Raw genomic sequence first — 27,181 nt, forward strand, 5'->3', positions numbered from 1 at the left:
GAATATAAAATCAGAGCTTAAAATAACAACATTATATCACGTTTGGTGTATTACCGGGGCATCAATGGTCCAAGGTTGACGCTCAAAGTGTTAGCCAGCCAGTCCCGTAGCGAGGAGTCTAGGCTGGGCCCGAATTCTACGCAAAAAGCAATCAAACGACACACAAACGGACCCTAGCATAACCAAATCGGGTCTGTAATTTACTATTTTAAAGTCTATACTTATTTGTTAAAAATTAACCAACTGTCGTAATTTATCAACTATACAATATAGTGTGGAAGAATGAAAAAGCACAAGTGCGTGAAAGATTAACTCCTAGACAATCAGAAGTTGGAATGTAGACAATTTGTAGTCATCAATAAAGGCGATGCCAAGATAGTAACAACTTTAATCGTTAGAGAGTAACCATAATAGAGAATTATCACTAGTGAAACCCTATATATAAAATACAACACTGATGGCCGGCACCAAATGGGGTTAAAAAATAGAGGCTCGTTACGGAGAGTCAACTGGTTTATTTAAAAACAACAGAATAGAATATTAAAATACCAGAAAACTGGAAAGTGTTCAAATAATAATTATATTTCCTTTGTTGTACTCAAGTTTTGGATTGTCCGAAGCGAACGGTTAAATTCGCGAAAATCGCAGCCTCGAGATGTTGTATCCATAAATGCATCAAGGTACAGAGTCCAAAACCAATTGTAGCCCGTAATATCGCCCACGCCTCTGCGCATATTTAAGCCGCAGGAGCTTCTGGTGTGGAAATTCGCCGTTTTAACCCTATTGGTTGCCAGCGCCTGTCGGTGCACTGTGTTAGTCTGGTTACAAATCCGCGCGGTGTTGTAACGGCAGGTGTAAGTGTAAGGCCTGAGTGGACGCTCGAGTTGGGCGTGCAGCGGGGCGGGGCGTGCGGCGTGCATGTCAAACAAATGCAAACATATAGGAGCGGCCTTAGTGCACGCTGCTCACATCACTTGTGAGCCCGACGCCACTCTGCACGCCCCGCCGAACGCTCCGCTCCGAGCGTCCACTCAGGCTTTACACTAAGAGTGTATTTATACTGGGCCGATTCCCGCATAGGACAGTCGACCTAATGTAAACACGCTATAAGATCTTTTTTATCAAATTTGGCATTAAATTATGAAGAAGCAATGTTTACAGCTATATTCCTAATTCTTCAAGTATAAATATCAATATATGAAACAGACAAGTAGATGCTCGTCATCTGCTACATACAAGTGTTTGTTTCTTGACATTTAATGCGTAAGCTATACGCAATTTTTTCCATGAATTTTATTTGAAATATTATGAACATCATTGTCATTGGTTTGACAACACATGCGGATATTACACTGACTATACTTAGCATAATTCCATATTTGTATAATTTTTGATCGGCGTTAAATCTACATGAAAAATCAAATATAAACTGAAAACTAATATAGCGAAATAATGATAAACGCGTTTATCTATTGTAATAATAAATAATATTCTAGTATTTTGTCGGTATTCTACGAGTGAAAAAAATTTTACAGTACATATGGGACTACTTTTCCGCACTAGTGCGTAAAATAGCACTTTTCGTGCGATGTCGAAACTTTAAAGTGCCATATGTACTGTAAAACGTTGTTCGATACACGTGCGAATAGGTAATTCGCAACTCGTGTCGATTTAAAACACTCCCTTCGGTCGTGTTTTAATTTATCGCCACTCGTTTCGAATTTCCTCTTTTTCGCACTTGTATCGAAAATAACTATTTTTTGTTTCGCTCCGTGGTACGCGTATGTACAATTTTTTCTTAACCATTTAGTAGATTAAAAAGCAACCAATCTTCTGTCATAAACTAAACTAAACACACCGCTATCCTATCGAGAAATCTCATTTTTATCGCTACTAAAAGAGTTAAGAAAGAATATTGAGACAGACAAGGATTCATATAAAGGTTACGGTTTGTATTTTAAACTCGAATAATTAATACAAATATAATGTAACCAATATTAAATACTTCTGATTTATGCAACTACATATAACTCATCATAAACATATTTTACATATGCGCGGGAACGCGATACTTTTTATAACAACTTAATTTAAACAACAAATAATTAAACAATATAAAATATGGAAATTTGTACAAACATTAAACATATTCACTGAAGTTTTACACAAGTGCTATATAATCTATTAGCCCGCTTCGTCGGGCGCCTACTCGTACGCAGCGCCGTTCAAGTTCGGTATCACATTGAGGTGCATCTAGCCTTTCACTACGGTACGGGCACGTCACATTGCTGAAGAGTTAGCTAGCGGCATACTACGGCTACCCCAGACACTATCGCCATAACGACAATTACTAACACATAATGAACTATGACGTCTATGACAGAAACGAAGCCGGAGACACAAAGAGACAGAATCAGTTCATCTATATAAACTGATGCCCGTAATTATCATTAGCAATATTTCGTTTCTGTCTTAGTTTCTCGACTTCTCGTATGCTTGATTGCAGTTTGTTTAATTCTTTTAGTTACTTTATTGCTGAATATTTCACTATATGTTAAGCGAACGCGCAATGCGGTAATATATCAATAATGTTTAATAAACGTGTCAAAAGACTTCGTCTCCGTGATCCAAAATGTCTGAAGAGCCCGCCCGCCGACGCTACATTGCGGGCAGACGGGCAAGTTAGACTTGTAGCTGTGAGTTGACGTTGAGTTAAAGTTAGGCGGTGAGAGAGTTGAGGTCGGACAAGAAATTGTCTGGAGTGAGAATGTGGGAGGAGCCGATGATAACCTCCCAGTTCTTGAGAGCGGCGGTCACCTCGTACCCGCAGCGGATCTCAGAGAAGCAAACGCCTGAAACGAAACGATGTGCTTGATAACCTGCGCGACCCTGCCTACGGAGTCATTGTGCTAGTATCATGTGATATTTATCTGCGGCTTTATAACATACTTCTAAAAATAACAGACAATACCTACGACATTACATGGTTTGAGTGTCTTGCTTTAAGTGAGATCTTGGACGAATAGATTTTATTAGGAGTGTATTTTTTACTACTTATTTGTTTTACATCTGAGAAATAAATAATTTGGGCTTACTTTTTACGATATCGCCGCAGAGCAGACCATATCATGCAGCCGCAATGCACTACATTATTTCCCAACACGATAAAAAAAATCACTATCATTCGTCGATTTTAAATCCTGACACGTAATAGTTGGACGACGTCGCGGACCCGTCTTCCAATATAAACGTAGTCCCCATTTTCCTCTCTGCATATTAACATTACTCAAAAAATACACGTTTTGATGTATATTAATCACAGCTACGGCTCAACGTTTATTCTTTAATTATTATAAGAGATAGCAGGTAGTAAAACAGGTTCATTCAAGTGTATACATTTTGATCGAAACGAAACCGGGTGGCACGAGCGGTGGTTCGTCCGGACCTACATGATGTCTCCGTGCGGCAAATTTCTAATACCTCTCTCCTTTAAAATTCTTAAATCATCATAATTTAATTAAACATTACTCGTTCCTCGAGGTTATACTACCTACGCCTATCCTTACAAGCTGCATTCTAAAGTAAAATCTCTTACCTCCAACGACGAAGACGATGAGACGCGGAACGTTCTTGACGGTTTGCTGCGCCTTGTCCTTATGCCAGTGACCGTAGCGAACACTGATATCAAACAAAAGTGTTACAGTTGAAATGCTTTTGGCGTATTTCAAATCGACTTTTGAGGGCAAGCATTTCCTGTGGTTTGTTATCTGAAGATTTCCATTTTTAACATAATTCCGTTCCAGTATATCGCTTAACCTCCCAGTTTGACAGATTCCCAAAACCTTTTGTGCAAGTTAGAAAATCGGCAGACATACACACTTTAGCTCTGTTATAAAACTGAACAAAACATAATAATGTCTTATTAAGCGACAGAAGATTATATTAAGCAGGATTTGTGGCCGTACAGCCAAGAATGATAGGCTTACCTGGTGGGCGCCTGGTATCCCGAGGTCTGAGCGCGGCCCGCAAGGTACGGGAAGTGGCGCTGGTCGAGTTTGTCTTCAATGGCATCTTCGATGATGTCCTGCGGGAAGATAAACATACGTGGAATGTTTCACATTACTCTATGCAACAGCAGCTTACATTTACATTTACAAGTTAGGTACCTGCGTCAAAGAACGCCCATCGTTATTTTTATTTTTCTTACGTTTAGTATGAACTTGCAGTTTGGTCTATGGTTATAAAGGTGTGACAGTTTGGAAGTGGGCAAGCTTAAGAACCGGGCTTCATTAGACCCCGTACCTGTCGTTTGTCGTGTGTCAACTTTTATCCATAGATGGCTCCAAATGCAATACTGTGTAATTATGAAACAAGATGCGGATAGTACTTACTTTCATGACAGGCGTCCATCGTGACATCTGGTATGTTTGTTCCGTTATCCTCTCTTTCCTCGTCACCTGGTATTGCTTTTTCCTGTTGCCCTGCGATATAAAAACAAAAAGTTCATTCAACCGCAGGCGCTACTCAAGCGCAATCGGCTCTCGAGAATCTCGAGCCATGTTGCCGGTTACTGCGCTATGCTATGCTAGTCGTTTTTCTATCATATATCTATTAAAGCCTGTCAAGCCATTTCCGTCAGTAGAAATAAGCGGCAAATTTAAAATATGTGGGCGCAAAGAGTTATCGGCCCATAGGAAATATGAATTTTTTGACAGACTATATATTTTTTATTCAATGGTGCGTCTTGAGGAATGTGCAAACTCTGTAGTCATACAACTCGTACACATCGGTTGTTTTATTGACAGTGGGGCTCCTACATATTCTATTGTTATATATTCCGTACCCTTGCCATGAGATCCAAGTGGTAGTTCATAAAATCGCACCACTAGTACGAGCCACTGCAAATTCATGATAATAGTTCGGACAACTAACTGCAACACCATCCTAAAACAGTTGTAACTCGAATATAGAACTAGATGTTTTAAAGTCGTGTTATTTACAATGTTTATTCAATTAATTTCTAAATTATATTCATTATAGCAACCAACAAATGTTCAAAATATGCGCTTTTTGCAACTGTAATTGAAGGGTCCACGGAAAGAACATGTCTAGTCACATTTTTCGAAAAATTAGATTTTTATCTCAAAATGAAGAGCTCTTAGCGCCACTTGCACCATTCCACTAACCCCTAACCCGGGACTTACCATGGTTACCAGTACAATTTGACACTGAGTTAACGGTTTAACCGCGTAACCTCGGGTTAGTGGGATGGTGCAAGTGGGCCTTAATGAACTATTAGTTATATCTTTTGCTACCACTGTATAATAAATATAAAACAACTTTATTTTTAGTTAAATAATACCTGACGGAATTACCATACGTTTGACATTGTTCCAAATTTTAAAACCGCGATTACTCAAAATGTCACCAGTGTGACTAGACACTTTCCGTGGACCCTTCATTTGCTATGATAATACTCACATCGACGACCACGTTGAGCCCGAGGTAGGCGAGGTTGAGCAGCGTCTGCTTGTCGGCCTGCTCGAGCTGCGCGTGCGACACGAGCTTGTTGAGGTTCTCCTCGGAGATGCCGTTCTTGGACATGATGTACAGGGCGATGATGCGCATTTTGTTGTTGTTGTCCACGGACTGCAACCGAATATTACTCTTGTATATACCAGTTCTCTTTTTAATGGATTGTAATAATTCTAAAATCAAGCACTGCCTTTTTATCCATTATCAAAAAAGGATCTAGTTCGAAATATTGTGTTAGTTACACAGTCGAAGATGACGGCGCTGTATACGTATCTTGTGGTAACAGGACAGTAATTTCCGACGCCATATTTTCGGTTACAATGTTAAGTTTAGCACTAGTTGACGCGTTCTTTGTCTATGATTTCTATACGAAGCAATAAAAATATAAAGTTATGATATTTAAGTAGTAAGTACTGCTTGGAAGGTGACCTGTTTGAGCGGCGATTCCTAAGTAAAAAAATACTCTAACCAATGCCTCTGTTAGTTTTGCGACAACTATTCACATCGAAATAGAAGATTGAATGTGTATTCGTGTGTAATCTCTGTCTGTCTGTTAAACTGGTACATGTTCAAGGCATGAAAATTAAACGGAATATTAGAAACATGATGCTGCAAAGCGATTTTCAAAAACATTTGCATTTAGCATATGCAATTTGGCAACGGCAACTTAGTGGAATCAAATGTAATAATATGTATACAGAATAATGCTCTCGCCAACAGAATGCTCTCGCCATTTGAATAATATTTTTTCACACTGGACTTGCATCACTCGCTTAACAGTTGGTTTTTGATAAAGTATTGCCGACAGATTGCATTGCAGTGGATGGGATTTACGTGGCATTAACGTTGCAAATCAAAATTATTTTATTTGCGTATTGCAGAATTCATATAGTGTTGATTATAAAAGAAACCGCATATAGCATAATGGATAAGGAATAAATTAAAGGAAAATATGCTTTGTTTTACAGTTTATAGGGGGACTAGGACTAGAAAAGCTTGGCATGTAGTTCGCTAAACACTGCGGTGTATGTAATTGCAATTAAAAAGTCATTTATTGTCGCAAAGAAGACATACAGTAACAAATCAAAGAAAGAAAATAAATAAGACACAATAAGCACATAAGTTCAATAGGGTTAAAACACATAAAAAGAATAGGAAGTTATTGTAATTTTTTGCATGTAGTTATGTTTTTAATGCTGAAGCCAAATAGAAAGATTTGATTCAACCATAGGTTAAAGTCTGTCAAGTTGGCACTGCTAAAGAACAATGTATTGAGTTGGTGAATTATACGAACTATCCATAGCAGTTTGTATAAGTGTAAGGCCTGAGTGGACGCTCGAGTTGAGCGTGCAGCGGGGCGGGGCGTGCGGTGTGCATGTTAAACAAATGCAAACGTATAGTGGCGGCCTTAGTACACGCTGCTCACATCACTTGTGAGTCCGACGCCACGCTGCACGCCCCGCCCAACGCTCCGCTTCGAGCGTCCACTCAGGCCTAACGCTAAGAGGCCTGCGTGAAGTGTTGGAGGCAGCACATATTGTTTATTGGCGCAGTGTCAATGTCAAGTCTACGCTGCAGGTGATGGACTTGAAATTTTATTTATTGATAATATATGTATAGCTATTAGCTATTACATTCATAAATAGTAGAACAAAATCTTGAAAGCATTTGCATAATAATATCATTTATCTACATATTAAACCTATAAAAATTATAATTAAATATAGAAACATCAAGAAAATAAGAAACAAAAATATAAGCAAAAAATCAAGTCGCTTGGCAAGTAAAACTATTAAAAATAAACAAATTGGATAATAAATAAAATTAGACAAGACAGTACAGTATACAGTATATGAATTGGGATTGCATATGTGTGTTTGTGTTTCTGTGTGTGTTCGAGTGTGATTTCAATTTAACACAAAGGCTGATGTTGACGTCTATCCGTTTTATCTACTTTTCGTTTTAATAACGAGAAAAATAAATTGTTACACATTAATTACAATTAATTATAATATACAATAAAGTGATTTACTACTACTACCAACTTTAACACATCTCAATTCGTAACCGTGTCATTTTTTGAAACTAGTTAAATGACAATATCAGACGGGTAGTTTAAATTCTAAATGTATATGTACACAAAATCCTAACTGATTTATTTCTCCTTTGTCACATCAATTCACCATTATGTCACGTTTTGTGTAGTACACAATATTTCTTCCTTAATGTGCTGCTACAAACATTGTACATTATTTACCTGATCAAGGAGAACTGGCACGATGCTCCTCATGTGGTCTTTGATCTTCTCACCCTCTGCGTCAGTGCCCATGGCCAGATCCTGTAACAGGAGATCAGGATTCAAATACGCATGAAACACAGTCAACTCATCAGATAATTATGAGGTTTTACTTTCGTTAATACTATTAGGTAATTCACTGAAATAGGTTTATGTTTATGTAGTTTAGCTACACTTCGAAGTAATACGTGTTGTATTGATACAGGTCATAATAGAACAAGTTACTCGCATTGTTAGTAAAAGCTTGTAAAGTTATGATTACCTGCTCAACTTTGCAGAGCTTGTCGACGTAGCCCTGGTAGGCCTTCATGCAGTCTTCGGCGAGGCGGAGATGGGTCGCGTATTTTGACAATTCCTTCTGGTACTGGGGCATCTTCTTTATCATCTGGGACAGGTCTCGCATGGACTGCTTGTCGCCTGGTTATAAAATCATAGATAAAGTACCGAACTTTAATATTGAAAATAGTGTCCGACCGAAACACGTTTTTTTGCCGAAACCGAAGGTTCGGCGTTGGCTCTACTTTCGGCCGAAACCGAAACTTTTGCAGATTTATTAAAATCGTTGAAAAAATGTCATTTCTGACTGCGTCGACCGTCCAGTGGCGCCATCATTAGGGGTATTGTGTTACCTATAAACCAATTCATTTTTGTATACATAAATATTTTAGTCCTACTTGCTCCCCAACTTTTGGTCTTTGTCACATAGTTTAGTTTCATAGTACGAATTACTATTTCGTGTGTTTCGGCCCGGCCGAAAGGTTCGGCCGTTTTTGGCCGAAACCGAAACTACTGCCGAAACATGAGTTTATGGCCGAAACTGGCCGAAACCGATTCTTCGGTCGGACACTAATTGAAATATCTTAATGAAGTTTATGTCATTTGATATTGATATTATAGACAGAGGATTCGCTTCCCTTCCGTAAAACTTGTCAAACTGTTTTACAGTAGGAAACATCTATTTGGTTTTGAAATACATGGTAATAACCAATTTCAGGATATTTATTTCAAATAAGCAGGTGCTGCATTCTACAATTTACGCACGTTTCCTTGTGCCTAGGAAGGTCTGCTATCTTGTTTCCCACATCGGAAATATAAACAATAATATACCTTCGAGGCCATAAACGGTTGGCTCCGGTGCTGTGAAAAGTTCACGCACGCTCTCTATAGTACAATAGTTATTTGTACAACAAGAGATCAAAGTTTGATATTTCTTCGAGTGCTTATTTTGAGTCACGTGCAAGCGAAAGATTCTATAGTATTCTCGCTACGCTCGTGAATCTAATTTAGAATCTTGAGCGTAGTAAGGGACTCAAAAGCGCACGAGATGTAAATAACTTTGATCTCGTGTAGTTCACAAAACTTTTCACCTCAGCAGTGAGAACATATTAGAGAACCCGAAAAATGTATTCCTTCTTCATCACCTACCTCTATTCACTCATGTTTTCTTAACATATACCAACAATTAAATTTTCACCTCAGCATCTCGAACAAGGGTACTTTGCTACTTAAAAACAGTGAGCAAAATAGCATTTTGCTCACTGAGTGAGCAAAATCGCCTTTTGCTCATTTTGTCTCACTCAGTGACTACTTAAAAACAGTGAGCTTGCTAGCTTGCTTGAATTGCTCACTGTTTTTAAGTAGCAAAGTACCCTTGTTCGAGCTGCTGAGGTGAAAAATAATGTGTATAGAACATTCACCTCCGCCCATGCGCTTGGACTCTGTGAACTTCTTGAGGTTCTTGGTGACGGAGGTGGACACGACGGCGATGTGCTGGTGGCGTAGCTCTACCCACAGCTCGTCGTTCTCGTCCAGGAGCACCTCCTTCATCTGCCCTTGGGATGCCTCGTACCTGGTCATAGGGATACTGTTGTATGGGATATGCTTTTTATTCATACAGATAAACTTTTGCTACAATATTCTAGTATTTTATTTTGAATACATTTTATGTATTTATTTAATTTTTTAATCCACTGGCTGCTATAGGTCTAGCTTCTGCTTTTCTCCAAACATCCTTCAAACAGGGATGTTGCGAACATCCGCATCCGCAACCGCGGTACTTCCGCATTATTTTCAACATCCGCATCTGCATCCGCATCCGCATAAAATCGATGCGGAGCTTATGCGGATGCGGATGTCGAACAAGTTGGTACAGGAACGTCTTAGCGGCGGCGTAAGTGCTAGGTAATTTCGTCATTACCTATAACGAAATCGTCTAGATCCAGAAAAGTCGGCCAAGTTAGTTTATTAAATATAACGCACCTATATTCTTGCTCAAATACTAAACGTTTTGTTTTTTAAAAAAATACTAAAAATGTAATATTTGACGTTTTCTAAGTACCTAATCTTGACATCCGCATCCGCGGATGTGAGCCTTTAAATATACGCATCCGCATCCGCGGATGTCTAAAAATCTGCATCCGCAACATCCCTGCCTTCAACATACGGTTCAATGTTTCAGGCTGTAACGTGACTAACACAGAGATCGCGTCCACGGCTGTAACAGAGAACACTCACTTGTAGACATCGTTCTCGATCGGCAGCAGGTCGTAGGCCATGGCCTGCAGCGTGAGCTCGTGCAGCAGCGGCGACACGCAGTCGAAGCCGCGGTCCAGCACCAGCAGCTGCGAGCGAGCCTTCTCCGGACCCTCGCCCATGGTGGGCTCGTCAGCCTTACAATACAATACGAGTATACATATATCTAAAGGGAAGGTCTCAGTCCACTTTATAAAAACCGGCCAAGTGCGAGTTGGACTCGCGCACGGAGGGTTCCGCACCATCAACAAAAAATAGAGCAAAACAAGCAAAAAAAAACGGTCACCCATCCAAGCACTGACCCCGCCCGACGTTGCTTAACTTCGGTCAAAAATCACGTTTGTTGTATGGGAGCACCACTTAAATCTTTATTTTATTCTGTTTTTAGTATTTGTTGTTATAGCGGCAACAGAAATACATCATCTGTGAAAATTTCAACTGTCTAGCTATCACGGTTCGTGAGATACAGCCTGGTGACAGACGGACGGACGGACGGACGGACGGACAGCGGAGTCTTAATAATAGGGTCCCGTTTTTACCCTTTGGGTACGGAACCCTAAAAAGAGACGAATTACACCTTAAGCCATCGAATGCTACAGACTCAATGCAGTGAAAGCATATAACTGGAAACCGCCTTTGGGAACATTACCGTTCAAATTCTCGGGCCAAATTAGCACACATACACAATTACGCCTACATTTAAATAAGACGATACGTTTACAGAGCCTGTCTCTATTACACTAACGTACACAGCTAAGTGTAGATGAAATGCATATAATGTCAATAACTACCAATCAGCGACATTAATCCGCTAATAACCTTCTTGCTGTACGTACTGGCCGCTGAGAGTTCGCGGTTCATATTTGATTAGAATATGACTTGGACAGGGATAGGTTTATGCCATACATTGAAGAACCAGTCAAATAATTCACGTATAATAATTTAATGCAGATTAAAAGATAACTACTTAGTTAAAATGTTGTTATGAAATTAAATGACAGACTAACTCAACATAATTAAATATTCATTGTTGTATAAATGTATTCCGCTATAATAAGTATTTTGTATATTTTATTATCAATCTGTATGGCAGTGCGAAGTCACGTTCAGAGCCCGTACCATGAGTCACTGACAGTGTCAAAACTGACATTTACGCTATCGAGAACGTAATTTACTTTCTATACATCTCGTTTGCACTAATATGCGAGTACGAGCGAGATGTATAGAAAGTAAATTACGTTCTCGACGGCGTTTGTCAGTGCCAAACTGATGGTAGCCGTACTGGTATAGTCTGTCCGTTTTTCTAAGATCAAGTACGCCATAGTAAATGTATGGCGAACTTGATCTTAGAAATCGGACAGGCTATACAGCCTGCAAAATTTACATGGGTAGGTACACGAATCGGGTCAAAAACATTTGAACAGGCGGAATGGAAATATTTTATATGTATATAGCCGGTTAAGCAAGTTTGTCAGTAGAAAAAGGCGCATAATTACAATTTTGTATGGGACCATAACCGTTCGCGCGCTTACATTTTCTAAATTCGCCGCTCTTTTCTACTGACGGAAATGGCTTGAGAGAGAACCTACATATATGTGACAGTAGAGGGTGGATTAAAATGATCAACATTTTGAGATAATGTGTGTATTTGTTAAATTAATTCAGTGAAAGCGTGATAGAAAAAAATGTATCTACATATAGGAGACCGGGTATGATTATCTCACGGGTTATCTCATGAATAGAACATTATATATCTTGCCAAGCATCCACTCAATTTCATGTCTCTCTAATTGGACAGCTTTTTTCCATAGTTCTCTGCGAATAGCATATTGTGGGAATTTGAATGGAAAGTAATGTAAAATGACAATACCAAATTTGATTATTAATTTGAAATAACTAGGTAGTTTTTTTATAGCTCCATCTCATGAAATAAAAAAGGAAAATACAAATCTGTAAGAAGGAATTTATTACTACATTTATAATTACAGTGGAATCCGTTTATTATGACTCCGCTTATACTGACCAACCGCTTACTATGACGCAATTACTGTGCGAAGTTTGTTTTTCATATGAAATTCTTTGTGACAAAGTCGGATAAGATAACTTCGACCTATAAATACTATTTTTATGGAATTATGTCCGGTTATACTGACAAATTCGCTGGTTTTCGTGGCCGGCCCCACATCTTTCCCTGCGAGGACGTCTGTGGCGTTTAAATTGTTTTAGTTTTTACTCTCGATGAAAGTTGATAATTGGTATAAGGTTAATAAAACTCATCTCTCACAAAATAGTTTGAGATTAATTTGGAAAAAATAAAATAAAAAGTTTATCAACTATGCTTTATATGACATCCGCTTAGTATGACATGTTTGTTACTTCCCTTCAATGTCATTATAAGCGGATTCTATTGTATATAGAAAATACCTAAACCAATCATAAGTTAATAAAATAGTCTACTTCATTTGGCATAAAACCATCCCTATTATCCTCGCAATTTAAAAAGTCGTATGTTGTTATGAAAGTCGTATGCAGTTGTTACGTTTTAGCTTAGCACGGTAGTATTGAAAAAATGTCGTCATGTTTATTCCAAATTTTACTGAAGTTATCTGTTTACTACAAGTGAAAAGTGATTCCACTGTCCTTGATATGAACTAAAACAACTTCTGCACCACTTCACGACACATGAAGACATTTTTAATTACAAAAAAACGTAGTTTTTATAAACCAATTTAGCCATCCGTCACTGACTGTCATCTCGGCCGCACTGAAGTTGCCAATCGAACACTCTGTAAGCACCGCCTACAATCGAATACTTTACGTTGGGTCATAATTGAGCGGACAGAATACTTCCATGGTTTATATGCGTTCACTGACTCAATGTAAAGCAAAGAATGTCTTGTAGTAAATTTAATATTTCATTTCGTGTACTGTTATTTTTTATTCAGTAGATCGGTAGCGAGAAAATTAACCACGAATTGTCGTCATTATCAATTCAGGCTTTACGCTGTCTGTAACTTTTTTTATTATAAATCTTAGTCTGTATCAGCTGACTAAATAAAACAAAGTGAAAATATATAAAGCAGGGGTCACCAATTAGTTTCTTCAGGGGTCTGGTTTTTAAAATAACATGACCATCGCGGTCCGTTCTACTTGAGTTTGTTAAATAAGTAAAAAAAATCATATAGGTTGGCGTCCGGATCCGGACAGCGGTTTACCGGACAAAGTTTAAAACATGCGTTACTTTATTTGTACAAAATGTACAAAGCTTTTATCCGGCGATCAGTACACAGCGGTCGCGGCTGAGTGCAAGTTAACAAAGAACCATGAACACAATGCGAGTAATGGGCGCAGATAACAAAACTAGCAGAACTTAAGTTATTCGGCGACCTACTTCCAACGAATATGTTTTTAGACAGCTATTTGCAATTGTCACCTTTTGGGGTAACGTTTATTACGGAATTTGGACAGAATTAAAACAGGCAGACCTTCAATTCAATTTAATTTCCTAATTTTATTTACCTCTGATGTCGTTATCATAGTTTCGATTGCCAAAACGCTTTAAACGTTAATTTTGAACTCCTTATGATTATGTTAGGAATGTCGCTATGTTCTTTTACTTACTTTGTATGCATCAAGTTTCTGCTGGATGAGCTGAGCAAGCTCAACGTTGCGCTCGCCGTCGCTGTTGAAAAAAGAAACGAATATATGAATATATTTTCAATTCTATTTCTATAGCTTGCTTAAAGGATGAAATCTGATTATTAATACAGCATACATTTTAAGCACCTGGTCTGCATGAGGTAGACTATTACCTTGCTTATGTACTGAGCGATAACTTGTTAAAGCGAAGATGTTATTTAAGATGTAGTTTTTTTTGACATTAGTCTCCATGTTTGTACTGTACTATATACAGCGGTTGCGATCACGGTCTTTAGGCGCAATGAACTAAAGAAGAAAACACCAAGGTACCCACCTGCGGTATCTGACGGAGGGATATTCTCCGAGCGTGGCGCAGAGCGTCGCAATCTGCTCCGCGATGCGCTCCATGCTCGCGTTGCGGGACGCCGCGTGGTTCGGATTGTACATGTGCTGGAACGTGTTCGGCGAGTCCAGCGAGAACACCTAAAACACCCCTGAATTCTTAGGCCCTGATCTACGGTTGACGTTGTTTAAAAAAGTGTATTTTATATCAAAGCTATTGTGTGTGTCGCAGAACGTCGTCAATCGGAGACCAAGGCTTTAGCGAACACCCTATAAGTTGGAAGACTTATACTTGTAAAAGGAGCCTGGGATATGTGCTCACTTGTCAAGTCTAGCCTTTAACCTACCATGGGTGAGGTGTTTTTAAATGCGTTATGAAATGTGATTAGGACGTAATTTCGTATATTCTAAACATAGGTACTGAAAGCATATAGCTACGTATTCACCTGACTCTCGTAAGGTAAGAATGCAATGTTGATTTCCTTAAGCGTTTTGATTTTCCTTGCTGCCGATGACTTGCAGAGTTCATTGAACAATTCCTCAGGACACACTAATTTAGCAGCGTGTAAAATAATCAAATATATCGCTTTTCAATACTAGTGTACATAAGGATTAAATACAAAGCAAAAAAGATTGTTATTCAAGAAAATAAAGTAAATTAACTGATTATTAGCACACAGAAAGTACCATTTGAAATAAGGCAACTTAAAGTGTGCTAACAATAGGTTTGTTTACCCTAAATACAAATAAATTTAGCAAACCTGTAAAATTGTAAATACAATCGTTATTTGTAACGACTTTAAAAATATTACATAGTCTACCTACATACACAACTTTACATGCTTGCTAAACCTCCAATAAAATATAAATACTAACCTGTTGTTCATATGGAACAAAGGCGATGTTGATTTCCTTTAGTGTTTTTATGTATTTAGCTACGCGACTACGTGATAATTCATCAAAAAGAACATCAGGGCAAGCTGGAAAAATAAAAATATTGATGGTGCAAACAAAAAATCTTGGTTTGTTCCCACTAGTTCCTACTTGAGGCAAGTGAATGCGTACGAAAATGTTGTACATTGTACGAAAGTGTTACTTATCCTGTAGCCGCCCAGAGACCCATAAAAAGGTCTCCTGTTCCATTCTAATTTGAACTTTGTGTTGATAAAATAAAATTGCATCTTGCTTGGCAAGGTTTGACGTATGGGCGGCTAGAGGTTATTCACATTTGTGTTACAATTGTAACTGAAACTACGGAACCCTAAAAAGGACTAGAGGGAAGAAATCCACATCTTGAAGCATGACTAGTGATATTACAAGCTCATTTACACTATGTCTGGTGGATAAACAAATAGGTATATTAAATAACAATAATTTGTATACCTTCAGTAAAGAAAACATGAGCCGCTTTGTACATGATGCGGTTCCCCACTGAGAAATCATTGATCAAGGCACGTACTGAATTCTCTAGTGGAGTAATGAGGTAGATGCCATCCATGGTACAGAGCGGCTCTCTCTTCTTGTGAATGTCTTCAACCACTGCAACATATACAAGATTAAGGGTTACATGTGTTTTTAAATACACTTAAAACATTTCATAATGAACAACCTAAGAGGAACCTATTGATACATTACTTTTAAATAAATAAAATCCTTGTCTCAAAATATTGGCTTGAGGCTATAAATACTTAGGATACATACAAGAAAACTACACATACAATTTTTGTATTTGTCATTACAAAAATGTTTGATCACTCTTTTGGACTGACATGGAAAAGAAATGGGCAGTGCCTACATTGATCTACTGCAATCAGGTGATGGGGATTTTAATTATTTTAAAACTTGAAATAAACAATATTATTATTATATTATTATTAATTCAACCAAATCCTTTTATATACTTACATGTAATGCCCTCTGCAGAGATGTCATGCATTTTGCAGCAGGCGGAGACCATGCGCATTGACAGTTGGTCCACAATGAGGATTCTCCAGTCAATGCGCTGGGACTCCTTCCCCTTTGGTCCGCGGTAGCGGATCACTTCATTCATAATTTCTGCAAACATAGATTACTCTGTCAATATTGGGATATAAACCTCTTTACTGCTATTGTCCTGCTCAATATATGTACAATTAAAACGGAATTATAGCATGGGATATATCCTTTGCTTGCTTGTAGGTTGACTTATAATTAAAATTTTCAGTATACATTAAATAAAGCAGTTGCATAATATATTACTGTCATGTGTTATGCACTACTTTTCAGATTAAGAGATATTATTGTTGAGATCAGACCTTAGATCATCAACTTTAATCTTGCACTTGCAATGCATGTTGTAATTTTGAAACATTTTATTACTTTCATTTATCATCATGTTACCTGCATATAGTGCATATTCAGTAAACTAAACAATGCTCTGAACAACATTTATACTACAATATTAGTAATGAATTACTACTACAGTTAAGTTAAAAGAACAAGGGCATAGGAAATAAAAATTCGAATTTTACTTTGTTGTTTATGTAGATAGTGTTATCATTATCAACAGTACACACTGTGTATAGCGTCAGGCTTAATATTAGCGACGAAATATAACCTGTAAAGCATTATAGTAGAGCTTATGAACTATACTTATTTCTAGAACTAGAAATTAAAACAAGGAAAGCTTCTCGACCGCCAAGTGACGTGTGCCACCCTCCTCATCCCACCGACTTAGTGACGTAAGAAAATCAATACTATTCAACACAGGTGCGAAAGCATTTTATTCAATTACGGAATTTTAATACCCATCAACTTGTTGGGACAACAATAATTGAACTAACTAGAATAATTACTAGTGCAAGGACAAAATGCAACTCCTATTACTAGCCTTAATTTTAGATACATTTTGTATTCTGTAGTAGTAGAGCGTAAATAATATTAACCTCTAGTCAGCACTAGCATTCGATGAATTTGGTTTTCTGCTTTTGCAATTTTAACAACAAAATAACAAATAAGAATTTAGGTTGCAAGCGATTACTCATCGATAAGAGTTTGTACAATGAATGTGTCACAACAGCTCAATCTCATATTTTTTGGATATAAGAACAATTCACCTACATTTATATAATATATAAGAGACATTTCAAACATAAATAACTAGTGTATCTATAAAAATAAAATAATTTTTAACTCACTTTGCCCGACAAGTGCTTTCAGCGCCATTTTGGATCACAGACTAAAGAATTAACAGCAACACTAGCAACGTACGGACCAGTCTGGCGCAAGTCCCCTTATAAAAAACGTTGTATGGCACGTACGCTAGCTGCTATGGCGGATATCTCTAACAGCGGCATCCCTTTCTCACTTACCTACACATCCGCCATTGTCCGCCATGATTTATGTTTACTGTTCGCCGGGCTTTTTGAATTGTGCATTTTTGTGTTTTAAATCTGTTAAAATTAATTAATTTGACGTAACAGTTACGACCATAACTTGGTTTGAGCCCGTGAATAATAGTATTCTGTGATGTGAAGCAAATATGCACTACAAAACGTGTGAGATTTGTGGTATAAAGGCCGGTCGTGTTGGACTGTTGGTGGTCAAAAACGAACATTTATGGCTAAATTTCCATTGGATGAAGATAGGTAAGTTCAAAAGTCTATTTGTTTTTCTACATAAAACACATAATGCATGTTTCTTTAGAGTTTAAAATAAATTCTGGAATAAAATAATATTATTGTAAAAGTTAGTGCGGTACCCAAATAATATCGATATTTTTTCTGACCAGTTCTTAGGTCCATGTTGCCATGGGTATATATAAATAGAAAGAGACGAGCAAAAACACTACTTGACTAAAATAACCCGAATATAATAGTAGCTTTCTATTAATATTGAAAAAAATTGCTCCTTACCAGGTCTAAAAGATTGGTTCAAGTGACCGGTAATGAAGATGAAGACCATCAAGCAACAATGACTGACCAACTGCTGAGGCGACTAAGCCTCTTATTAATCAGAAACGAATGCCGAATTAAAAATAGATCTTTCGCGGAATTAGAAGACCCTTCAGCAGACACTGTAAAAAAGGTCAACAACAGGGTACTTATATCAGAAGTAGTAAATAATATTTTAAAACATCAAATAAAAATAATTAATTAAAAAGAAAACTGTTGTTATTATTTATTACAATCATACTTTTCGTAACTTCTAATTAAAAAAATAGTAGTTACGAAAAGTATTGCGAAAGTTTAATAATTATACTCGTTCAAGCAAATCTTGTCAGTAAAAAAAGGCGGCAGATTTGAAAAATCGCGGGTTGGCAACACTCCGTTTGAATTATTCGAAAATCGCGTGTCATTTATATCTTATCTGTGGAACTGTTTTGTTTACATTTCATCGATGTTCGATGTACATTGCTGCTTTTTGTTCGTTTCCTAGGGATACCATACTTTAGTTTGCTTTACATTGCTACTGACATATCCGGCTTGACAGACTATAGTCGAAACGCAACGCATTTTTTTTCAAATTATATATATCGATAAAAATGTCTAACAGTGTGTGCAGCACATCCCTTTTTGTTGCTCATGTTGGCAGCAGTGCCGTCCACAGCTGCTGTCACCAATGCTCGTAATAAATAAAAAAAAAAAAAAAACAGCTGCTGTCATCAAGCTGTCATAATTTCTGTCCTATTAGTACAGAGCGCCTACCGCGAACCACGTTCGACGTTTTGCCTCCCTGTCACACTTACGTACGAATTTACAAGTGCGACAGAGAGGCAACTCGTCGAACGTGGTTTGCGGTAGGCCCTCAGGATCTAGCCTACGTTTCATACTACCCAGAATATCAAATCAATATATGGCACTCCCGTCTCTTAAAACGTAGTGGTTATATTCTCTTTGGTACGGACGTGAAAGCATACTTTGCTTGGAGGATACAACTAATTATATCCTCCAAGCTTCGCGCCTACATTTTTCAAATTTGGCGCCTTTTTCTACTGTCAATATCTGGTTGACCAAGTATACATAGAAACTATTAAAATTATACTTTTCTGTCATATACAATTGCTATTTACACCGACAATTTTTCTTCGATTGAATCATGATTTCGCATTGATTTTATAAGCGAGAACTATAACTGGTCAACCAAATCTTGTCAGTAAAAAAAGGCGCGAAATTCAAATTTTCTATGGGACGATATCCCTTCGCGCCAATAAATTTAAAATTTGCCGCCTTTTTCTACTGTCAAGATCTGGTTGACCAAGTTATAGTTTGACTCATAGTTTGACAGCTCACTTTGACTACTTTTATCTCATTCTATCTATATACTTCGATCCATGAAGTTATAATGTTTTAAACTGGAGGGAACTGTCACTTTTTTTGCCATACTAATTTGAACCTTATCACCGAGACAGAAAGTTGTTCGTACCAGACTAGAGAAAACGGTCCACTTGAGATAGAAAAACCAGAGCCCTGTGTCTCACTGCACATGTTGCCAATGTTAAAAAGATACCACTGTGGTAGAAATCATATCAATATACTACTGAAATTAATTACCTTCTTATACAATTTTAGTGCTATATTCAGATTACAGTTCTGATAACTTTTAAGTAATTTGTAAATAAGTATGATGTCAATATTATTAACTGATTAAACCAAACATGCGCACAACAAATAAAGCATTTAAATTTAACATGGTAGAAATCGTAGTAACTTTGAATATGAATTGGTATCCCAAACTTTTCGTGTATTTTCAAAATACGTAAATGGCGCCGCTCAGAATTTATTCGTAAAATATTAAAAAAAATGGTTAAAAAAATGTTGTGTGAGGGGTTGTAGAAGTGAAAGCTATGCTGATTGTGGAATATCTTTTCACAGGTAAGTCACAATTATTCAATTTTACGATAAAAATACAAAACGATATTGTCAAACTCATTAGGGTGACTATGATGTCGGCACGATGTGGATCGATCTTGCAGAATTATTATTACGTACTTAATGTAAAAAAAGTTTACATAAATAGGTATATCTTTATTTCGGCATGTTTAATTATTTGAGTGACGTAATGAGAGCTATATAATTGCCAAAATTTAAATCCAAAGTCCTTAAACATTACAGATTCATATTTATGTGATTTAAACATAATATTTAATTACTGAAACGTTGGTTCAAACTATTTACATATATGTAATCGATTCTATATAGACTGAACACACATTTCCGTCTGTAGACAAAGGCGGCAAATTTGAAAATTTTGTTGCAATCACAGATCTACGATGAGTACGATGACGCTTACGCTTAATGAATAGCTGAAGTGTGGAAAAGGGAAGCCATCACGTATATGAACACACCATGAGTATGATATTGATAGTGATAGGTAGTTTGTAAAATTATTAAGAGCATAAATAGTGAACCAAAAGGGCCCTCCACACCCGTGCGCGATTCGCGGCGCGAAGCCGCGATTCACGCACATAGTCTAGAGGGGGCTAAAGAGAATTTAGAATTCTCTTTGATCTAACTCTAATATGCTTATCTTAGTGACAAGCGCCTTAGTTAAAAACTGTAATAGACGGGTATACCGGTCCGCGACCCTGGACATCTGTCTCGCTCTCACATATAGCTGTGTTTTTAATGGACGTACGGCGGACCACCTTCGTCACAATTATAGCTGGTCAACCAAATCTTGTCATTAAAAAAAGGCGCGAAATTCAAATTTTCTATGGGACGATATCCCTTCGCGCCTAAATTTTTCAAATTTGCCGCCCTTATTCTACTGTCAAGATCTGGTTGACCAAGTATAACAATGATCGCGATCCAATACGCTCATCCCATCTGTAACAGCTTTTATAACTGACTTACTTAATTAAAGTGGTATCCAGACGGGACTGATCAAATCAGTCGATTTGATCAGGAAATTTGCATTCCATAGATAATTACTATGAAAATTGGCATTTATGTGTCTGCACCTGCTGATTCGATTGGAGAATTTCATCAGATTGGCGAAAAATTGTCTTGTCTGGATACCACTTTAGTAAGGTTGTGTGAAGCGTTTTACAGAAGAGAAAAAAATCTATATCCATCCCTTTTCTGGAGCATTTATACTAGCATAGGGAAAAGACAGTATGATTCTCTACGACTATGCACGAATGAGAAAAATTTTTGGCCAAACTATACATTTAAACTTATCCTAATATCCCACATACATATGACTTATGGTCACCCTAATTAGAACGAGATGCAAGGCTCTGGTTTGACTTCTCATGTGGACACACTTTTTGGCCCGTGTACTCGATCCAGTTTATTCTCTAGGTCCGTGCTTCGATCTCACTTTGTCGTATCGATAAATCGCAACCGTCTGTAGAGCCCATTAAAATGTTGTTGCTGACATAATCATTGTCTACTGGTTCTACGGCATTTTGCAAGCATTTTGATTTTCAATAAATGTCGAAGATATTTTTAAACCTCAGTTTTGACCACAAAATCTAGGGCACAAAAATGTAATTGCTAATGAAGTTTGTAAAGCTTAATTTGTCACTCCATTCAAATAAAGCAAATCAAAAAATAAAAGGGGCGGATCAATACAAGACGAAAGAGATGGAACATATCGGTCTTTCATTCGTTGCTAAGAAGAGTGAGCAAAGCAGAGCGTGCTCTGCACGATCATTCTATCCTATTCTTTTATTTCCATTCGGTGAATCGGTCACCTCACCTACACCAAACGGACCAAACCATCATCAGTTTATATGAGTTAGTGTTCTTAAATGGATGTGTTGATGCGTGGCGGAGTGTGTTAATCACGTGCGCGTAATATTTATTTGTTTTTAAAGTTTGGTGACTGTATTCCCTTTACGTAAATTAGAAATTACGGATTTCAATGGTGAGTCAATATATTATATTTTTATTACGAGTTGTACATTTTCTCTAATTAAGCAACGAAAAAACCTTATTTTAATAGGGTATTTTTTTTGGTGAAATGCATGTTAGGAGAATGTAGAATGTATGTTGTAGGATTTCAAATGACTGGGGATTTAAATGTAATCACTAATCACTGTAATCAGCGTGGTACCTACAACTTGTACCTACATGTTTGGACTTTGGTTTGGACATAAAAAAAAATCATGCGGATAATAAAAATGCGGCTTTAATTATTAAAATAAGCAAATGTATGTAGCTAAAAGTAAGTGTTGTCTTGTAAAAAGCAAATTCTGGTCTCCTTTAAGATGCAAATGGGAAAGCGCTATGTTTAGGAGGAGGCAGGAGGTATGTTTCTACGATTTCTAGTTTTTCGTTGTGAGTCACTGGCACGAAATAAGTACATACACTAAAACTTGAAGATCATATACTAAAATTGGCACCCATGTCAATGACTGACATATGGGTTGACTGTATCTTCTACGGCCAAATTATGCAAAATATGTGCAAAATACAGGTAGGTAAGTATACAGCAAAACATTACTAATTCTGTGGCAAAACAAAGGATTCATAGAAATCTCTGCTCGTCAAAATTCTTGTCAGTCTCCGTTTTACGTTCTTATTTTGATAAGTGAGAGGCTGAGAGGATCTCTTAGATATACTTACAGCAGTTGCTTGTGAAGAGTTATGTTGGTTTAATAATAATGATAATGGACTCAAATGCCTATAAAATTACATATGTAGAAAACCGGTTACATAATAGGTAACTACTTCTTAACCTCTTGTCTGATAAGAATGATAATGTCCCTGACCTATTTTAGTCATCTTTTTGATTTTTTTTCGGCAACGGTTTTTTCTGCACAATCGACAACCAAACACATTAAAATTTGTTATGAACAAAATTACAAAACATACGGGTCAAACTGAGAACCTCAATTTTTTTATCGAAGTCTGTTAAAAACTACAAGCCCTTTATATATATTAATAATTAAGCATCCTTACGATCGATCGAATATTGTTTTACATCATTTTGATTTCTTTGTGAATTGCTCTTAGAGTCAGACCAAGAAAAGTCTGCAGCGGATTTGATAGCTCACGTAGTGCAAGTGTTATTTTAAACGTCAAACTTCTATGAAATTATGACTTATAAACAACACTTGCACTGCGTGGGCTATCAAATCCGCTGTAGACTTTTTTTGGTCCGACTCTAAACTGTTATATATTTTGGTACACAGTGTATAAATTAAAATATCTGGGTGACCGGGAAAACCTATAATAACTCGGAAATGCGCGTTTTCCCAGAGATAAGACCTAGCTAGATCAATTTTTCGCCCCCGAAAACTCCCATATAGCAAATTTCATCGAAATCGTTAAAGCCGTTTCCGAGATCCCCGAAATATATATATATAAATAAATAAATAAATAAACAAGAATTGCTCGTTTAAAGGTATTAGATATAGTATATTTAATTGGCTTTTATTTAATACCCCACACGTGTATGTGCAATGCATATTTTGGGTGCAATATGCAATATTCGCAACGAGGCGGGAATCATTTTGATGACGTCATTCCGCTGAAGTAGATGAACGGCGCCGCTGTCTCCCGGCAGTTTTGGAGACTAAACACCATGCCCAAAAACATACTAAAAGTTGGTAGCGGTTTCCGGATCTGAACTATCTCTTCGACCGTTTCCCATAAGGCATACTACTGCGAGGGTCCTATAGTACCTAACTTACTAGTTAAGTAGTGCATTTAGACTGCAATGTTTACTTGCTAAACGCTGTTACACCTAGTAACTCATAATAAGTCATTAAGCATGCTGAATTAAGTAAGGTGTATCAAGCGCTAGAGCGCTATAGAGAGTAGAGACCGTAACGTCCGTAACTCACGTGGCGTCTATTGTCTTATCTTATGCTAGCCATTCATTCAATGATACGAATCAATCAATCAATTCCTTATTCGTTCATCACAAATATCTCCGTCCATTAATTTTTCTGCAAATAGGTTTTAAGAACCCTGTTTGTGAAAAATATTGTCACCCTCTTATGAAACCACTTATCTATATGACGGCCGCCAATTTCTGCATCACTAGTTAAAATTGAATCGTTGCTATTTATCTGTGATTATCATAGTCGTTTTTTATCGGCAGGTGAAAGTTAGGTGTGGCGATCGAGAACCGAGAACCCAGTGCGACGCGCGCGCCGGTCGACGAGCGACAGCAAACAGTGTAATTTTTTAAAACAATTTTGGCCTGGATGCGAGTCTTTCAAGCCACAAACAGTGTAATGTGAAGTGACATATTGTTGACACAAAGTGACAGTGGCAAGATGAGGGCCGATGATCAGCGGGTGCTGATCCCGTTCCCCTGCAGAGCCGAGGGCTGGTTGGACAGATGCGGTAAGTCGTCATAACTTTTTACTTTTAATCACAGCACCACCAAATAAAAGACTGAAGAGAGTAGGTACCAGGTACCTAAACTATAAGTCTAACATTAGGTAGCTGTCTATTACCGACCACTTATGGTACCTAGGAATTCAAGTTCTCACACACTCAAAATTCGAACGAAACGTCTGCTCGTTGTAGTTAGTTGTTATTTTGTCTAAAAGTCTTCAAGAATTCGATTTTCGCTCATGTCGACTACGAAATAACTCGCGTTTTGGTAAGAAAACTGATGTATGGAGTTACCACTCTTTCTTTACTTATATTTCTTTATGCGAACACGTAATAACTAAAGCAGCGTCTGCTTCGGTTTGTTACGGGTTTGAAAAGGGCGGGTAGTCTATGTCGCGAGCGAGATACTGTCGCGCTCTTCCTGTGCTAGGGCCACTGACATTGCATCTACTGACGGCAGGATGACGGCGGTTGTTGTTTCGCTGCTGCTGCTGGCTACTTAAAGTTCTATTTTTTATTTACAAATGTTTCTACTCAACAAAACTAAGCATTACAGAAGGTATTCTTCCCATTTTCATCTCACTGTAGTCGTGCCTCCATGTTTGAGCCATGGGTTACAATAACCATGTACCTTTTTTTTATAACTTTAAGAGCCAACAGGAGTGGTCATTTCTCCATACAAACGTACTCGACTGTTTCCTCCGTGGGTTTTGAAGCTAGAGCAATGATTTTTTCAACACAGATTAATATTGTCAATATCTGTGTCGGACCGTTTTGCTTTTTTTGATATTTTTGTTTTTTAAGACGCTAGAGCCCTTCAAAAATGGCCAAAATGGCCTAATTGACTATGCCGCAATGAGAGGCGTGCTATTCAAAACTGACATCAATTAGTCAAAAAAGCAAAACGGTCCGACACAGATAATGTCATAATCATTTAGATTTACAAATTTGGTCACGATTGGTTAAGTTTTGGAGGAGGAAACAGTCGAGTACGAAACCTCGATTTTTGATATTTTTACGCAGGATTTTTCGCCTTGTCCTTATCGCACTAATTTTAGGAGCCGCTTCCGTTAGCGAGACGGGTATATTTACCTAAAATATTTAAATCTTAGCTCCTGTTGGCTCTTAATGCGGCAACTCCTGTTCGTCTTCAGGGTTGCAGGATATCTCACGCGCGACTCGCATTGGTGCAGTTTCTATTTCGAACGTTACATCGGCCGGCGTGCTATTTGGAGCTGTTTACGTAAGTGCTCAATGAGTGAGATGTAGGTGAGGTGAGCAAGCGAGAGCTAAAGGTCACATTCTTTAGAACGTTATCAAAACAAGGTGTTTCGTTCTAAATCATTAACAAAAGGAAAAACATTGATGGCTACAACCAGCTCTCAACAGAAGTATCCTAAAGGGTTATTAGTATCATTTTCTATGTGTACCTACCTAGGTATTAGGTTCTTGTCCTCTCCAGACCAACCGAGGGTCTTGATGTCATTAAAATATGAAACCTAACAACGATCACTTAATTTCTACAAAAGAAATGGAGTCAATCGATTTTCTTAATTACTTATATATTGCTAATTTTATTAAACGTAATAAACGCTCGGTATCCTTACCTCGTTTCCATTTTACAAGATCAGTCAGACTAATCTGATGTGCTGACTGCTGACTGAGTAACTGACTGTTCGCATTGAGTGGACTCAATCCGTATTGTCGCATTGTCACCAAAATAACTCTAATCTCCACTGAATAATATTTACCTGCCAGTATCTAAATACAAACGCATTATTTAAGTTTTGTCACATAATAGTAGGTTTCTTGGGTACCTATAATAATTTATAAGCCGTTAATAAGAAAATTAAATGTAGGTATCTAACAATAAAACTTCACTTCAGTTGACCAATTTAATTTAAGTATTAGGTCGAATTTGGGCAACGATGACAGGCACACTCGTTGATGGTAGTTTATGACTTGAATTGGTTTTGATTTGTAGGCGCGCGGGCGTTATTGGTCTAATTGTCAAATGGCACAACAGTGCTCGGTTCGATGTTGCACGCTGCCGCCCCAGCAATTGTCAGACTTTTTAGCGTTCTGATCGATAATCGTAAACGTTTCCCTTGAATTAAACATTACCAGTTTCATCAATTTTATGAGCTAAATATCTTTACTAGCGCTAGGGTCGCTAGATCCATAGTCCGTGTGCCAAAATCCATCAGACTTGTTGCTATAGACTATAGATATATAATAATTGATAAAAAATAATGAAGCAGATCATTTATAAAGATTCTAAATCAAGCATCACATTGCGGTTTTGCTACTTTCAACATACTTTTACATACTTACCTATAACCTAATTGCTTTACTCATTACTTGTACCAGTGTCTCGGATCTATAAGTACTCATATATTATAGATATGGCTGAGACAAAAGTAGTAAGCCACTTTACTGTCTGCACCTACAGTAGTGTAAGTCCATTAAAAGTGTGGCTAATTGTTCCCTAAATTGGACGCGGGTTGCATGGCGCTTATTCACTCAGTGTAGGTTAATCAATTCTTCAAATGTAAGCGAC

General features: G+C 37.6%; 2 protein-coding genes across 3 annotated transcripts in view; both read right to left on the reverse strand.

The window, feature by feature from the left end:
- LOC134661596 (large ribosomal subunit protein uL18) overlaps positions 1-27,181 on the reverse strand; it is a 226,170-nt gene that overhangs the window by 33,086 nt on the left and 165,903 nt on the right. The gene's annotated exons all lie outside the window — the stretch shown is intronic.
- On the reverse strand, positions 1,897-17,584 carry LOC134661552 (protein ROP). Of its 2 annotated transcripts, none has more exons than XM_063517682.1 (15): positions 17,521-17,584; positions 16,250-16,399; positions 15,728-15,883; positions 14,791-14,894; positions 14,337-14,485; positions 13,985-14,045; positions 10,346-10,500; positions 9,529-9,680; positions 8,094-8,248; positions 7,793-7,873; positions 5,482-5,649; positions 4,392-4,481; positions 3,987-4,084; positions 3,596-3,678; positions 1,897-2,852 (listed from the first exon to the last, which is right to left on the reverse strand). In XM_063517682.1, the coding sequence occupies exons 1-15, from the start codon at positions 17,546-17,548 to the stop codon at positions 2,719-2,721; spliced, it is 1,764 nt and encodes a 587-aa protein (XP_063373752.1). In that variant the 5' UTR covers positions 17,549-17,584; the 3' UTR covers positions 1,897-2,718. The 2 variants fall into 2 exon arrangements, with proteins under 2 accessions (XP_063373752.1, XP_063373751.1); XM_063517681.1 differs by lacking the exon at positions 14,791-14,894 and adding an exon at positions 15,221-15,324.

The sequence above is a fragment of the Cydia amplana genome, chromosome Z, assembly GCF_948474715.1.
Source record: "Cydia amplana chromosome Z, ilCydAmpl1.1, whole genome shotgun sequence".
NCBI lineage: Eukaryota > Metazoa > Arthropoda > Insecta > Lepidoptera > Tortricidae > Cydia > Cydia amplana.

What these genes read in the sequence shown, in the direction of transcription:
- LOC134661552 (XM_063517682.1), bottom strand. Translation starts at nt 17,548, where the DNA reads ATGGCGCTGAAAGCACTTGTCGGGCAAA. An exon ending in GTCCAAGCGCATGGGCGGAG is followed by an intron (nt 8,249 to 9,528) that starts GTGAATGTTCTA and finishes TTTTATAACCAG; the next exon opens with GCGACAAGCAGTCCATGCGA. An exon ending in TGCCAGTTCTCCTTGATCAG is followed by an intron (nt 5,650 to 7,792) that starts GTAAATAATGTA and finishes ATTCGGTTGCAG; the next exon opens with TCCGTGGACAACAACAACAA.